Source organism: Vidua chalybeata, chromosome 2 (assembly GCF_026979565.1).
Source record: "Vidua chalybeata isolate OUT-0048 chromosome 2, bVidCha1 merged haplotype, whole genome shotgun sequence".
In the NCBI taxonomy this organism is placed as follows: domain Eukaryota; kingdom Metazoa; phylum Chordata; class Aves; order Passeriformes; family Viduidae; genus Vidua; species Vidua chalybeata.
Genome location: NC_071531.1, coordinates 93,797,551 through 93,812,635, shown reverse-complemented (window position 1 = coordinate 93,812,635; position 15,085 = coordinate 93,797,551). Strand labels below are relative to the sequence as shown.

The 15,085-nt window shown below is 41.2% G+C and overlaps 1 protein-coding gene across 2 annotated transcripts in view; it reads left to right on the top strand.

The window, feature by feature from the left end:
* STARD13 (StAR related lipid transfer domain containing 13) overlaps positions 1-15,085 on the top strand; it is a 288,376-nt gene that overhangs the window by 266,724 nt on the left and 6,567 nt on the right. For both annotated transcript variants that reach the window (XM_053934317.1, XM_053934316.1), the window contains 7 exons: positions 601-774; positions 2,869-3,028; positions 7,053-7,251; positions 10,336-10,543; positions 11,430-11,544; positions 12,303-12,524; positions 14,440-14,657. In XM_053934317.1, the coding sequence (XP_053790292.1) occupies positions 601-774; positions 2,869-3,028; positions 7,053-7,251; positions 10,336-10,543; positions 11,430-11,544; positions 12,303-12,524; positions 14,440-14,657 (1,296 nt within the window). The remainder of the gene's footprint in view (positions 1-600; positions 775-2,868; positions 3,029-7,052; positions 7,252-10,335; positions 10,544-11,429; positions 11,545-12,302; positions 12,525-14,439; positions 14,658-15,085) is intronic.

Sequence of the window (15,085 nt, the reverse complement as noted above, 5' to 3'; positions counted from 1 at the left end):
GTTTGTTTTTTTTTTTTTTTTTCTGGTGAATCCAGTATACAGAGAAAGTGCATTGGAGTAAAAAGATGTGAATGGTTCAATAGCTTGGTGGTTATAGCTTTAGCTAAGGAGACACATGGTTTAGTCCTTTTTCAAAAAAATCCTTCAGCATTTAATAACAGATCTGTTTGGAGAACCTCAGCTCCAAATACCTCAGTGGTCAGGTCAGTCCCCTGGGAGATGAGGGACTAGGCATCAAATACCAGTTCTGAGTCAGGCAAAGAACATTTGTCTCTAAATCTCCCACATCCTGTTGAAAGTGTGTGGGCTAAAGACCATAGCAGGCAGCACTGCTTCCCCAAGTATATGGACAGGACCCACATCCACTTGTGAATCTAATGTTAAAATGACAAAACTTGGGCATTTCTGAAATTAAAGAGATTATCTAAATTGTTCTATTTATCTCCAAGGTACATTTTCTTTCTTTTCACAGCACAAGCCATCACATATGTGTGTGTTTATGTATGTTTTATACATTGCCCAGCCCTATCTCACAGTACACCATCTTTTCTGCCCAACCAAAGCAGTTCTCTGATTTTTCTATCGTTTCTTTTACTAAAGGCAATTACGATGGCAGAGTTTCCAAGTCTCTCATCACCTGAGCCGCTCCATTGCGTCGCTTCACATCAACAACCAGTCAGCAGCCCAGCTGAATCTACTGCAAAAATTCTCTCTGCTTCGTCTCACTGCCATCATGGAAAAGTACTCCATGTCAAACAAACATGGATGGACCTGGTGAGTACCACTAGTAACTGGGAGGAGACTTTTTAGAAGAAAATAGTTTCTCGTAATTCTGTTACTCTTGTTGGTTAGTAAATGCAATTAGAAGGAACCATTGACTTCAAGTGTGGGATTTGAAACTGTCCCTTTTAATCCATTGCTGCCTAGTGGCTCGTTGACAAAGTGAGAGATAGATCCTGGGAATATGAGTTCATTCCTGAGCTCTAACAGAGAGACAACCCTGGCCTTTTGAACAATGCTACAGTTCCAGAAAAATAAACAGGAATAAGAAAGAGTGACTATAAAGTAGGAAAAGTTTATAGTAAGTTCTACCCAGTATTCTTTTGGTGATTCAAAAAGAAACAGCTGCTGCTTCATGTATTTGATATTACTTTGTTTGTGTTTTTAAAAAAGGGTTAGAATAGTTATGGGACTTTTCTCTAGAAATCAAAGATGCAGGCTTTGGCCTAGGCCTGGACCTGTGTTAGAGGGAGCTTGCAGCCCTGGCAGCTGTGACAGCTACCTGGTCACTCAGGGAGTGGAGGGAAGCACACATGGAGGTGAATGCTCCTTCTCTAGCAACTGGCTACAGAAACCTGCATGTTTCATGGTACAAAAACTCTGGTGGGCCCCACAGATTGAGGTACACCAGAAATGGAAATGGGCATGGATAAGAGTAACTAAGAAAATAATCAAAAAAGATGACAGAATCTGAGATATAATAAAACTATCTGAGAAATATTCAAAAGGATGACAGAATCTTTCCCAAATACACTAAGGCACCCAGTCCAGGTACAGTATGACTTGATATTTATATTGTGATTTTCATGCTGAAAGCACCTCGCCAAAATCTCACTAAATTCATCTGTGAGCTATGTTAAGACAAGTTTTCCTTTAGAAATCAAAAAATAGATACAATTGATACATGTGAGATTCACCTCACTGACATCAGTCATTAGGAAAAGTTAAAAGAGTAATCTGTTATAAATCTAATCTGAGAAAGTCAGGTTGGCTGTTTGTGGTCAGAAGAAAAAGACAGGCAACCCCAAAGCAGACCATTATATCCAAGGCTGAGGATTTGGGTCACCTTCCAGAGGTGTCTCTCTCTAAAGTGGGTATAGAGGTAGTACAGACAGCTGACTCTTTCTAAATCTCTGTAAGAGAACTAAAATTCAGTAAGATTAATCCCCATTTCACTGCTCTCCTTCAGTGCATTCCCTGTGGCTAGCTGGTATCTGTGCTGAAATGAATCTCACCTTACCCAGCTTCAAATAAGCAGACTAGAATACAGCAAATTCTAGGTCCTACTGTTTGTACAAGGTTTTCATCCTGAGAGATATTTCTTCAGTTTTTATAATCAGTCTCTAAGGATTTTTAAGAGAGGCGCTGTAAATAGCTGTAGAGTTACGCACTGTACTTCTTCAGTGGGTAATCTAAAATGAGTTTTTACTTCTTCCCACACAGATGACAAAACTCTTAGTCACATTCAGGTCATATTCATATTTTTAATTTTAATTCCATGGCAGTCATGACTTCCAAAAAGGGAATCCAGTTGGTTCTTGTTTTCATCACAATTTTTTGAAGAAAGCAAGCTCACCAGCTTCACTTAAGTTACTCAACTAGAATACATCATATAACACAAGGGAGGAATCTGACACATAGGGATTTCCCACAAGCATTTCTTATTGTAAAGTTTTAGTCAATAGAAATACTAAATCATGTAACTGGTAGTACAAAGATCATTCAGCATGTTAGAGGACTGAACCTCCTTTTCCCTCAAATACCCTCTCCACTCAGGTTTGCTCTGCCATTCCTGTGAGTCCCTAAAAGATGCTTTAAACCTTGTTGGCTTCAGCTGGATGACACCTGAGTAGTAAAAGGTTCTTGCCAGAACAGATTGTAATGCTGTACATTAGAGGCCAACCACTTATAGACATTAAGAAATTAATCAATTATGCAAATTGTAAAGTGTCTGTGTATAGTGCATTGAACATTATTTCACCATCTTTATTAAAATGACCCCGGTTACCAATTTCTGTCAGTAGTGTTACTCAGAAGGTGTGTAAATACCCTGATTTTTTCATGCAGCCTGTTCATGTTAATTTTCAGGTCTGTACCAAAGTTCATGAAGAGGATGAAAGTCCCTGACTACAAGGACAAGAATGTCTTTGGTGTGCCCCTGATAGTTCACGTCCAGAGAACGGGGCAGCCTCTGCCCCAGAGCATACAACAAGCCCTGCGCTACCTACGGAGCAACTGTCTAGACCAGGTAGGAGCTTTACTCCATGGACTTGTTGGCTTTTTCTGAAAAGCCACTTTAAGCAAGCAGCAGTGAGCATTTCTGTACTAAGTGCCAGGATTATTTGAAGATTATTATCTCTTATGTTGGGCCTCAATCTCCTCTGGTGATTTGATAGTTGGGGCCAAAACTAAAAGTCTTCCATTTTGAGATTTGTATCCAGCTATTCTGTTGAAATTTTGTAGCTGTAACAGTCCTGCTGATTTGTATACCACACTCTACTTCAAAGAACATTTTGAGATCTTCATGTATATTGAATGAAACCTGGGAAGGGATCAGGACTCCCCACTTCTACATGTATTTGTACTGCTTATGCTTGACTGTTGCCATTGAGGGTTAACTGCATTCACCATTTCACAAGATACGGTACAAAAGGTTTTATTTACTTAGCAAAGACAGAAAAGTCCAAGAACAGAGAGCAAACTCAGCAAAATATTCCAAGTATTCTGTTGACAGAGTCAGATATATCCAGATAGTTAGGTCAGCTGGGGTTCAATGCCAAAGCCATTATGGTACGTTGCCTTTTATAGTGTTCTTAGCTACAACAAGCCAGCTGGGAGACCCTCATGCTCAAAGTATTTCAGATTTTTTTTTTATTCCCTTTAGCTACAGAGGGACATACTAATCATATTTTTACTGTTCTTCCCCTAAGGATGAGGATGTATATTTTTATGAACATAGGACTGGGAGAAACCCCATGGCTGTTTATGTACAGTCCTCTACTGTTACTGACCTCATGTCATAGGACCTCTTTCATAACTGCCTTTAGATAGTTGTAAGTTCGAAAGGAGCAACCAGCACTTTGCTCTTCAGACTTTGCTGCTTTCCTAGCTCTGAGCACACAAAAAGGGTAGAATTAGTCTATTCTGTATCTTCACATTTTCTAATCACTATTCTAGCCACTGTTCAGGTTTTTTGTTGGGTGACAGTCATCTTCCCCAAAACTGAAATCTGAAAATTATAGGTGTTCCAGTGAATCACAATAATTTCCCTTTGCAGCCAGTGGGAAAAACACAGGTCCTTCTGTCAGGAAGACACAGCTCCTTCCTACCATTCTCTTTGTAAAGCGATCCTGTAGTGGTCAGACCTTGACATCTAACTCCAGAGTGTCAAAAGTGAGGTGAGATGAGTTGTGCCAGCTATGTGCAGTGTGGGAGCTGAGGGGTGGGATGAACAGCTTGTCAGAAATTTATTAAGAGAGGATGGAAGGGAAAGATGCATAGAGACAAGTAGAAGTGATATATTCAGGAGCTAACATGCCTGGTTGCCACGGTGCTCATCTGGGTTTGTGTAGTGAGCTGGGAAAGCCAGTGTAGGAAGAAAAGTGATGCAGCAAGCCTGGAATTAGTGGTGAGATTGGAGGAGGAGACGCCCAAATAAGAGGAACGGGAGATGTAAGGATAGGGATGGGCTTGTCAGCTAAGAAGCAGAGCAAGAGGAAGAAAAAGAGAGAGGATTAATTGGGGAGAATGTAAAGGGAGTGTAAAGGAGAAGGAAAAAGCTCTTGAGAGATATGAGGCAATTAAAAGGTGTTGGAAGCCTCATACAACTATCTGCTCCATTTGTGTTTACGGGCTGGGAAGCATCAGAGCTCTGTGAATTTCAGTTCAGCTTTGGTTTCTTCTTGGAGTAAAATTGGGGAAATAGTGATTAAAAAAAAGAAGGAGGAAAAGTATAAATTGGGATCCTTTAAAATATCTTTTCACCAAAAACCTTTCTAGACAAAAACATTCCAGGCAGTTCAGCTCCTCTGCTTCACAGTTACTCCCTTTGTTCCCATTTAATTCAAAGTCTGCTAATGCCTGGACAGAGACCTGAGTAACCTCAGCATCCTGCTTATGTGCCTCTCCTGTGCACTGCAGAAGGTGGGCTAGAGTTCAGAACAGGTGTCAGAGCTTCTACTGCACAAACTTGGTAAAGTTGAGGTTGCTCTAAACCATTGCAAGGTCTGGCTCCTGCCACTGAAATCCCTAAACTTGCATGAGGAGCCGCACAGTTACTTGTAGGACATGTAATTCAGTTTCACTTCATGAAATAAAAACTTTGCCTTTTCCTTTCCTTTGCTTTGCCTTTTCCAACTGCATCTTTATTTCTGTCATGCATCATATGGCTGCTTGTAGGGAAGATGATCCACACAGCACGAAGATAGTAAAGAGATTGGGGCAGACTAACCCCTGGGTTTTTGGTCCCTTTTTATTTACAGAACAAGTCTGTAATAATGCATAACAGAGGCTAAAACATCTCTTTTTATTGAGTGAAGAACTCTTTTGATTAATTATTATTTTTTTCCATTAATTAAAAAAAAAAGGAAATAGTTTGGATAAATGTCTTTAAACAGAGATCAAGAATAGTAGAATGATGTCCATCTGGAGATTGCATGGGTGAGATTTGATATCTGACCTCTCAAATCAGACTTAGCTAGAAGTTTTTAATGGTTGTTTATACCAGCAAGGACACTTTCCATCAAAGGGAGAGAACTGAGCCTCTGGTCTGACATTTATCTACCACAGGCCAAAACTTTATTTTTTGGGCAAAATTAGCAAGTCTGTCTTCTTCATCTTCAGCACACATTTCTAAGAGTAAAAGGCATATAAAAAGACGAAGAGAAAGGGAAAGGGAAAACCAGATGAAAAGAGCTGGAGGCTCTTTCTTGTATGCTCTTGTCAGGAAGAAGAGTAGAGCTTCACTTGGGATCATAAATACAGAACACAGGGCACACTCCAGTTCTCTACTTCCTGTACAGAAATTTAGCTCTCAAGTGACACTAAATTCATCAATAAGAAGACATAGAAGAGCTGCCTCACAGTCAGTCTGGTGCAGCAGTTCATCTCCATTTAATTAATTAAATAAATATACCTCCTCACAGAGCTGTGATCTATGTAATTAGTGTCATGAATGTGTGAGTTGACCAAAGTCCTAAATACCCTCCAGGTGAGCATGGGAGGTGTTTTAGAGAGAGGAGGGTCCTCTGTGAACTCTGTGCTGCTTCTTACTCAGAAGTAAGGGGGAGAAGGCCAGAAGGCATTATTCCCTTGCCTTTACTGTTTGTTGATGGACTATGCCATGCAGGATCACCAGTGAGATAGCAGTCACAGAGGAAAAAGGGTCTATAATTCCCAACTGGAAATGTACCTTTCCCATAGGTCTCTCTCAATGTTTCACCTTTTTCCTGCAAAACTGAGGGGAAAACAGTGTTAACACTTCCTAACTGAAACACTGTAAACTCACTTGGGAATAAAAAATGTGGTTGAGGCCCAGGAATTCACCCCAGGGGGAATTCCACGGGTGGAGAAGGACAAGAAAGGGCAGCCCTGCCTTGAAGGCATCATTTGAAGAATTACCACTTCCTTTCAAAATAGAAAGCAAACAGGATAAAAATGTATTTTAGTGACACTGCACAAGTAATCCCTCCGTGGCTCCCACACTCGAACTGTACTTTTCAGTGGGATTTGGGAGAACTCTTGGAAGCAGAGAGCATGAAAGGGAAAAAATACATTTAATCTTGATTTTAAAGCTCTACCAGGAAGTACTAATCTTTTGCCACAGCATTTATTACTTAGCTAAGCATAATATTTTCTTGTTAGTCTTCAAAATATATACCCAAATAAACATGAGGGGCCAGATTCTCAGCTGGAGTAAATCAACAGTCACCCAAGCCAAGCAAGCCAGGCTGTTTTATATCAGCAGAGCATCTTGCTTAAACTTCTCAGGCAGCAGAGAAACCACAAGGCAGTCTGAACCCTCTCTCTAGGATGGGACAGAGAGCAGCAGCATTATTAACCCCTGCAATCTTTCTGTGGGAGCCTGTGCTTGCCTGCGAGCCTTGTAGGACCATCAATTGCATTTGCACATTTTCCTCCTTCTTGCCTAGAGTGAAATAAGCAGCCCAAGCTTTGGTCATGATCCAAGTCCCCACATCTAAATGTATATACCACATATATATTCTTCAAATGCCATTTTCCCTTTTACCTGACTCAATATGGAACGTTTTTAGGTGGGTCTGTTTCGGAAATCTGGAGTGAAATCCCGAATCCAGGCCCTGCGTCAGATGAACGAGAGCTCCCCAGAAAACGTCAGCTATGAAGACCAGTCAGCATACGATGTGGCTGACATGGTCAAGCAATTCTTCAGGGACTTGCCGGAACCTCTCCTCACAAGTAAACTGGGAGAGACTTTTCTGCACATCTATCAATGTAAGTTGATATTTCTACATAATTCTATTATTATAAACAATTAGAAATTATTATATAGTAATATACTGTGAATAATTTTGTTGTGTAAACACTGGATAGCTTTCTTTCTGCTGGCCTTTGAGATATAAAAAACCCCTCTGCCCTCAAAATATTTCATGAACAGGTCTTTAGGACGACCTAAACATTTCAGTGTCAAATTTAATGGAAAGACAATGTTCATACCAGCCTCACAATCAGAAAGAAGACAGAAGAACAGACTGCTGGACACAAAAAGCATGAAGACTCATATTTTTTGTCAGATTTCATTCAACTGTGTGCCCATTTCATGCACTTATATCTCAATATAAGTGAGTCTTCTGGGCATGGAGAAGTGGTACTTGACCATGAGAATATGTGTCTCTGTAGTCCCCTTCCTTGCTGTGACTTTTGATTATTTATTCTTTCATTATAGTCAATAAAATGTACATGCAAAAACAAGCTGCCTTCATGTAGATAATAAGCTCTATGCAGAGAACTCATAGAGAAAGATTTCTTCTTTTCTTTCCAGCATAAGCAATCTTCAGAAAAATCTGAGACTCAGATGCATCAGAATAATGAAAGTCCCTGTGAATCAGGAAATGACTTTGTGTATCTTCTCCAGACTGAGGGAGAAATAAACAGTGAGGAAAACACTGAACAGCCAGAGGAATTAGAGGTTTTTTCCTGACAATGTCCATTATGAGGGCCAGTCAGCCAGCACTCTGGCAGATGCAGCCAGCCTAAGCCAAATAATTGGAAGCACTAAAGAGAAGTGTGTCTAGTCTTTTCACTTGCAGACATTTCAGCTGCCAAAACAATAGAAAGCCATTTTAAAACACTGTGTAATCCCAGTGCTTAAGAATCTCAGATACTTCCGTTGCTTCCCTTTACTGTAAAAATCTGTCTGTGGCGTGCAGTCACTAATGCATTTACCACCACAGTGTCTGTAGCTGGTAGAGAATGCTGGGATTCTGCATGTGAGAGACAGCACTGCAAATAAATTCAATGGGTTTGGCTGTACGTGATGTCTTGGGACATAAGTTAACTGCAAGAGTTGGTGCCTAGCCCTGGACCATCATTTCCCCTTCTTCTTTCCTGCTCACAAGTTGTCTGCCTGCACACACATTAATAAGCTTGTTGAGAAAAGCAACAGGAATTCTGGCCACTAATAAAATGGCAGTCACAATCATTTCCATGGAGAGCTGGCCAAGGAGAAGATTATCCACTGCAAGGACGTGTTCTGCATATCCTTGGAAACAATTCACCACTAAACTATTGCTTGATGAAAACTGGGGATGTCTCTTTGCACAGAAGAGACTGCAAGTAAATTACCCCCTTGCTACAGGAAGAGAGAGATGGCAGATCCCAGGGGCATCAGCATAAGCAGGTCTGTATCCAGAAGGGCTCCCCTTTTCCAAGACATGAGGCTGAATGGGGAAACATTGATATCAGCCAACAAGAAATGTAAAAAGAGGCATGGGCTGACTCTGTAATGTCTGCATGGTGCAGACAATGAAGAAATTCTCTTTCCATTGGTCAGAAGGTGGAAAGATGAGCTAAGATTGCAAAAAATGCACCAGGAGTTAAAGGATTTCAGAAAGACTTGAGGATGAGTCTCTTTAAACCAAGGTAGGAACAAGAAAAGATGGGCTCTGTAGACACCAGAAAATGTTGTTTGGATTAAGAATGAGTAGCAAGTTTTTTTTTTTACCATGTGACCAACAAGAAGTCTATTTTTCTGTTTCAGACAGTACTGACAAAACTCCTTTCATAGAAAGAAAAATTGTTGAAAATTTCTGAGATACCAATTGTATTTCATAACATCTGCAAATAAACTAATCTGTAGCTGAGACTTTTTCTTGCCTTTTGTTCTGTTTAACAAATTGTTATTGTGAAGTTAGGAAGAATTTTTCCTCTCCTAGTGTATTGGCAGGAGATTTCTGATTTTCTGGGACTCGCTTAAGATATTTTTCATATATCCAAGACCTTTTTCATATATCCAGAATGGCTTGAGTTGCTGTAACACATAGGATTTTGGATGAGATTATTAATGTAGCAGTCTATATGACATAGCATTGGTGAAACTTTCTCCATTTTCCTAAAACTCTCAGTTGATTAATGTTTATCTGTGACTTGAAGCACTGGCTGATCTTCTGCTTCATGTACCAGACCCATCAGAGCAACAATAAAGTGGAGGGAGGGATTACGAGGAGGTGTTATGGGAAGAGAAGACACATTTCATGGATTTAGCAAAGGCTCCTCTGACTCTCAGAAAAACCTGGCCTTGCTGCTTTCAGAAACTTTAGAAGTATTGAGCTGTGTTCATTTTGTCTTTCATGTCTGAAAGCTTTTAAAATAAAGTGCTTGTACAAGGTTAGCAGTAAAATCTTAAAAGCTGGCTGTTCCCTCTACTGTAAATCTGCATTTGTTCTTCTTCCACTCGATTATAGAGAGTATGTAATACCCAGAGGAGGACTCGAAGTCCAAACTGAGAGAACTTTTAGAAATGAATCTGTCTGAGATGCTATTTAAGCATTTCCACTACTTCTTTCATTAAACTCTTGTACGGTTTAGGACACAAATCTAAGTGTTCCCGAAGCTTCCCTAAGACTTAAACTTCTGTCTTGCCAGGGGACAAAGAAAACCTGAAAGCTACCACTTAAAGCTATGAGTACTGAGTACTATTCTCCCTTCATAAACTTCAAATGAAGTCTAGTGCTTTTCTTGGGAGCAGCCCTTCAAACAAACAGAGAAACACCAAACACTGGCGAGAGAAGCTGTGCTTCATGGAGGAGCAAAACCCAGCTCTCCAGAAGCCAGCTGATCTTTTCCCCTTGGTCTCCTGTCATCTGCCTCTTCACAAAGCCATTGCTAAGGTCCAGAAAGACCTCTGTGAATCGAGCATTAACCTAACACTGCCAGGTCCTCCACTGAAACACATCCCTAAGCACCACATCTGGGTGGTTTTTGAGCACTTGAGGGGACTGTGAATGTCTGTACTTTATCTTTCTGGCTCCTTACCTGATCTTACAACTGACCCCCTGGATGTCACTTGCTCCTTCCCAGATGTCCCCAAGGAGCAGCGGCTGCAGGCGGTGCAGGCAGCAATCATGCTCATGGCCGACGAGAACAGGGAGGTCCTGCAGACTCTGCTTTGCTTCCTCAGCGACGTCACCTCCGTGGAGGAAAATCAGATGACTCCCATGAACATCGCTGTTTGTCTGGCCCCTTCCCTCTTCCATCTCAATATAGTGAAGAAAGAAAGCTCACCAAGGTATGTTTCTTCTCAGCATTATAAATAGTCACATCCTGAATATGGAATACTTTCAGTGGTACGCAGGAAAAATTTTCCAAGCCATCTGCTTTCCAGCACACATTAAACAGGGCATGGCTTCAGTAAGAGGGGAAAACCCCTGCTGCAGAGCCAGAAGCACACTTGTTTTCACAAGCCCAGCAGGCATTTCTGGTTGTCTGTTGTGAACATGCGGTGCCTGCTTTCCATGTGGAATTTTCAATGGGGCACTAGTGAGTTTTGTGTGAGTAATGTTGAATGTTCTGTAAAGGAAAAGGGATTGATTTTGCTCTGGTTGAAGTCAAAGATAACCATGTTTTAAAGGATTTTGATACGTAGGTTTTCAATGAGTGTTTTTTTTCACTTTCAATTTACTGTCTACATTCTGTCATTCAGGAAACAGGGTTTATTTCAGGCCACATTAAAATTGTAACATGGTGATTGTAGACTAAACAGGGCATAGCCCAGCTAAACATTAGTGGTCCCTCTTGACTTTTTCCCCTCCCATCTGGTTCAGAATACACTGAGATTCTTGGTCAAGTACATGTATATAACCTGTGTCTGAATAAGGGCTTTAAGAAGTAACAATGTAAACCACTTTACATCATGTCTGTTAAAAATCCATTTCAAAATGTACAACACATCATGCAGGATATGCATAACCTTTCCTGCTTTTACCTTTGGCTGAGCAATATTTTAGGTAAACATTTTTCCTTTAAAAAAGGCCCAACAGTTTGAGCAGTCTTGTTGATACATAGAAACTAAAGATAGGGGGTTTTTCTCTCTGATGCTGGGAGTATCCTGCTGGTTTTTGCTTTCATATTAAAAATATTCAGCTCTTTACCTGAGATACTGAATTCAATTACAGAGTAATACAGAAAAAATATGCAACAGGGAAGCCAGATCAGAAGGACCTCAGTGAAAACCTGGCAGCTACTCAGGGACTTGCTCACATGATAATGGAATGCAACAAACTTTTTGAGGTGAGTGAGAGACTCAAACAGCATTATTCATGGCCACATAATGCAGCACCCTTTGAAGTATTTATGTTTATGCTTATATTTTCTGTCTTGTGTTAGCTCAGAAATTGGTGCCTCACTTATTTGTAAACTTGCTTCATCCAAAGTTTATTTATCTCATTTCTTTATGGCGGTTCCCTTTTAGTATTCAAAAGATGCGGGGTAATTATTCTGTGACAGTTTTCAACCCAAACCACTGGATTAGGAAATTTTAGACTAATTCAAGTCAAAATCTGCTAGTGTAAAATTTTATTACAATGCTTTTAAGGCCTCAATTAAAACCTATTCATCTTAAAAATAATTGCCTATACACTTTATTTCTGTGTGTCATGCAATTAAGTAAAAATCACACAGAGACCTGCTGTCAATCCTGCTGCTACTTACACTGCAGCTGGAGGAGAGCAAGTGCTCGTATCTTCTTTCCCCAGAAGCACAAGGCAATATTTCTGAGGGCTAAAGGAGTAACAGTGGTGTATTCACATCCAATTGATCAATCAAACACAGTTCTGCATGAGTAGTGCTGTTCAGAGCCATGGGCTGTTTCATTAGACTACTTTGATGTTTCATCTTGCATAAAGACAGAAATTGGTGTGCATTTTACAGATCCTAGATCCGTACAATTGTATGCTGAATGGTCCATCAGCCTAGAAACACATTGCCTTAAGGAAAAGTTCTCAGCAGGAGATTTTCCCTGTGTGTTTTCCCTCCCTTCTGTGGCACAGGTCCCCCACGAGATGATCACCCAATCCCGAAACTCCTATGTTGATGCAGAAGTGCATTCTCCTACCCTGGACGAGCTTGGGAAACAAGTGGATGAGGAAGGAGGGAACTATCAGATGTACCTGGAAACTCTCATGCAGAATCTTCAGAAAGAAGCAAAAGAGAAATTCAAAGGATGGGTCACATGTTCCAGTGTAGAGAACACAGAACTCGCCTACAAAAAGGTAATTTGGGGAGACATGAAAGAAGCAGTAAAGAAACCAAAGCAAAATGCAGCTCAGCTATGGGGCACTCTGGCATGTTGCATGGCAAAACTCACACCCTTCTTTCTGGCAAGGCACTCTTTTTTTATTATTATTTTTTAAAAGATTACTAAAAGCAGTTAAACTGTAATGTAATAGTGATTCAAGTATGAGATTCCAGAAAAAGGCACACAAAGCAACCTGGGGTCTCCAATATAGATCAAGTAAATGACACAGCAAACAACACAACCAGAGAGTGAGCTGAGATGTTAAACAACAGAGAACATTACCTGGGCAAGCTCTTTGACTGGAGGACATGAAAGGTTTCTGACCAGCTCTTGATGTTTGCTAGCAGTTTAGAGAACACAGCTAGAACATAGGTAATTACGAAACTTCTTCAGGCTCTCCTATGCGTTTTTAAGCAGGCCAGTTTTATCCCTGATCCTTTTGTCCTTTTTTCATGTGGATTTTTGATACTGCAACTTTTAATAAAATATCTGAATTTGTTTTAGGCGCCATCACTTCTTCAGAGAAAGCCAGACCACTGCAGTGAGGCAGAGGGTGCTGCAGGGTCCCTGCAGAGAGTGGAGTTCAGGGCTGCTGGAAATTTAATAGCAAAGCAGAGGTCTCCAAACCAGCAGCAGCTAGCAAGAGGAAGGGATGAATTAGGGGTAGGTGATGCTAATTAGTCAGGAGAAGAGCACTGGGAGGAATATGAGATCTGAATGGTGAGGGGGCAGGAGGCAGCATTACCCCCAGCTCAGGAAAGTGCAACCCCTCTGTCAGGGCAAAGAAATTGCAGTTACTGTGGTTTGTAGCCAGCTTTTGTGAGTGACCTCTCCAGGGAGGGACTGTGAGAGGCTGGGGAGAGAGTAACAGGGCTCAGCTGGGAGCAGAATATGGGAGATGGGAGAGAGGGAATAGAGGCCTTTACATCTGGTGGTCAAGGACCTGTAAGACTACAGAGAGGATTGGGAGTCTGGGGCTCCAGGGCAGGGGAAATGGGGAACTGAAAGCTTTGGGGAGAAAAAATTACAACATGAAATAATTTAAGATGGGAGATGAGGAAGGTGGGTTTCTGTGGAAACAATCCTGGGTCTGTGGGAGGTACTAGAGGTTTCCAAAGGATACATTGGTATATGAGAACAGTAGGGTAGGGAAGGGTTAGATCCAGTGATTACAGTTAACTTGTTTACTGCCTGAAATAGGACCCCTAAAACCATGCAGAAAAGCTGTATGTGTGCAATCTAGGATATTCACCTTGTGCATAGCCCAGCACTTTCTGCTCCCTTTACTGTAAGCTGTGAAGGTGTTCCAAGAAACAGGATCTGTGAGCAAGGAGGAGTTAGCAAATAGTCTGTGCTCTTTGAAAGGTGTTTTCCCAACACCTCCCTTGCAGCTATTTTGAGGAGCAAACATCTGTGTACCTGGCACATAACTGAATCAATGTATGTTCTGCTCCCCCAGAATTAACCAGGAGGGTAAATGGACCCTCAGTCCCAGGCAGTATATAAGATTGCCTAAGGCAGTTGCTTTATTTCAGCCCAGGGTTTCAGTCTCTCCTCTCTTTTTACTTCTGCAGACACATATTCATCTTTCCACTTAGGATATTTGGACTTGGAAAAGTGTCTGTCACACCAGAAGTAATGCAGAGCCTCACTGGCACTATGGGAACTAGTCCAGATATATTCTGCTGTGAGAGCGGAGTAATGAATCACTTTAGATTTCCATCCACGACTAGTAGAGCAGCAGCAATAGCAATAATAGTAATGATTAACAGGGAAATATGAATGCTCTTAAGCTGAAGTCAGACACACACATTGAGATTTTGTCCTCAGTTAGCTGAACATAGGCATGTAAATTATCAGGGTTTGTGTTCTTTGTCACTTCACTCCAGGTTGGGGATGGGAACCCACTAAGGCTTTGGAAAGCCTCAGTTGAAGTTGAAGCCCCTCCATCAGTTGTCCTGAACCGGGTGCTGAGAGAACGTCACCTCTGGGATGAGGACTTCTTGCAGTGGAAGGTGGTGGAGAGCCTGGACAAGCAGACAGAAGTTTACCAATATGTTTTGAACACCATGGCTCCTCACCCCGTCCGAGACTTTGTTGTTCTCAGGTAAGCTGAGGGCGGTTCTCTGGTACCTTTGCCTCCTGCAGTGCATAAAGAAGATCTGGATTTATCTCAGCCTTCACATCTGTGTAATTGCTCTCCAGGAACTCTACTTCTGGGCAGCAGTGTTGATTTCTCAAACTGAATTAGTCATACACCTACAGCATGCTGACCTTTTCTCTGATGTAATTTGAGCAGCACATACTCCTGAGGCCATAAATATAATTTCTTCCTCAGAACAGATGTCTGATAATAGCTGCTCTTCTCTCTTAGCTTTGTTTGTTGTCAAAACAGTGCAAATAGAACCCAATTGTTTTTATGCTGCTTTTGCTGTTCTCTGGGGAATGTTTGATGTTTAAGAGCCAAATGTTTAGAAGAGAAGATAGTGGCGCTTTTAAGCTAAGGCTGTTTCAGTGTCTATAGAACTTACTATC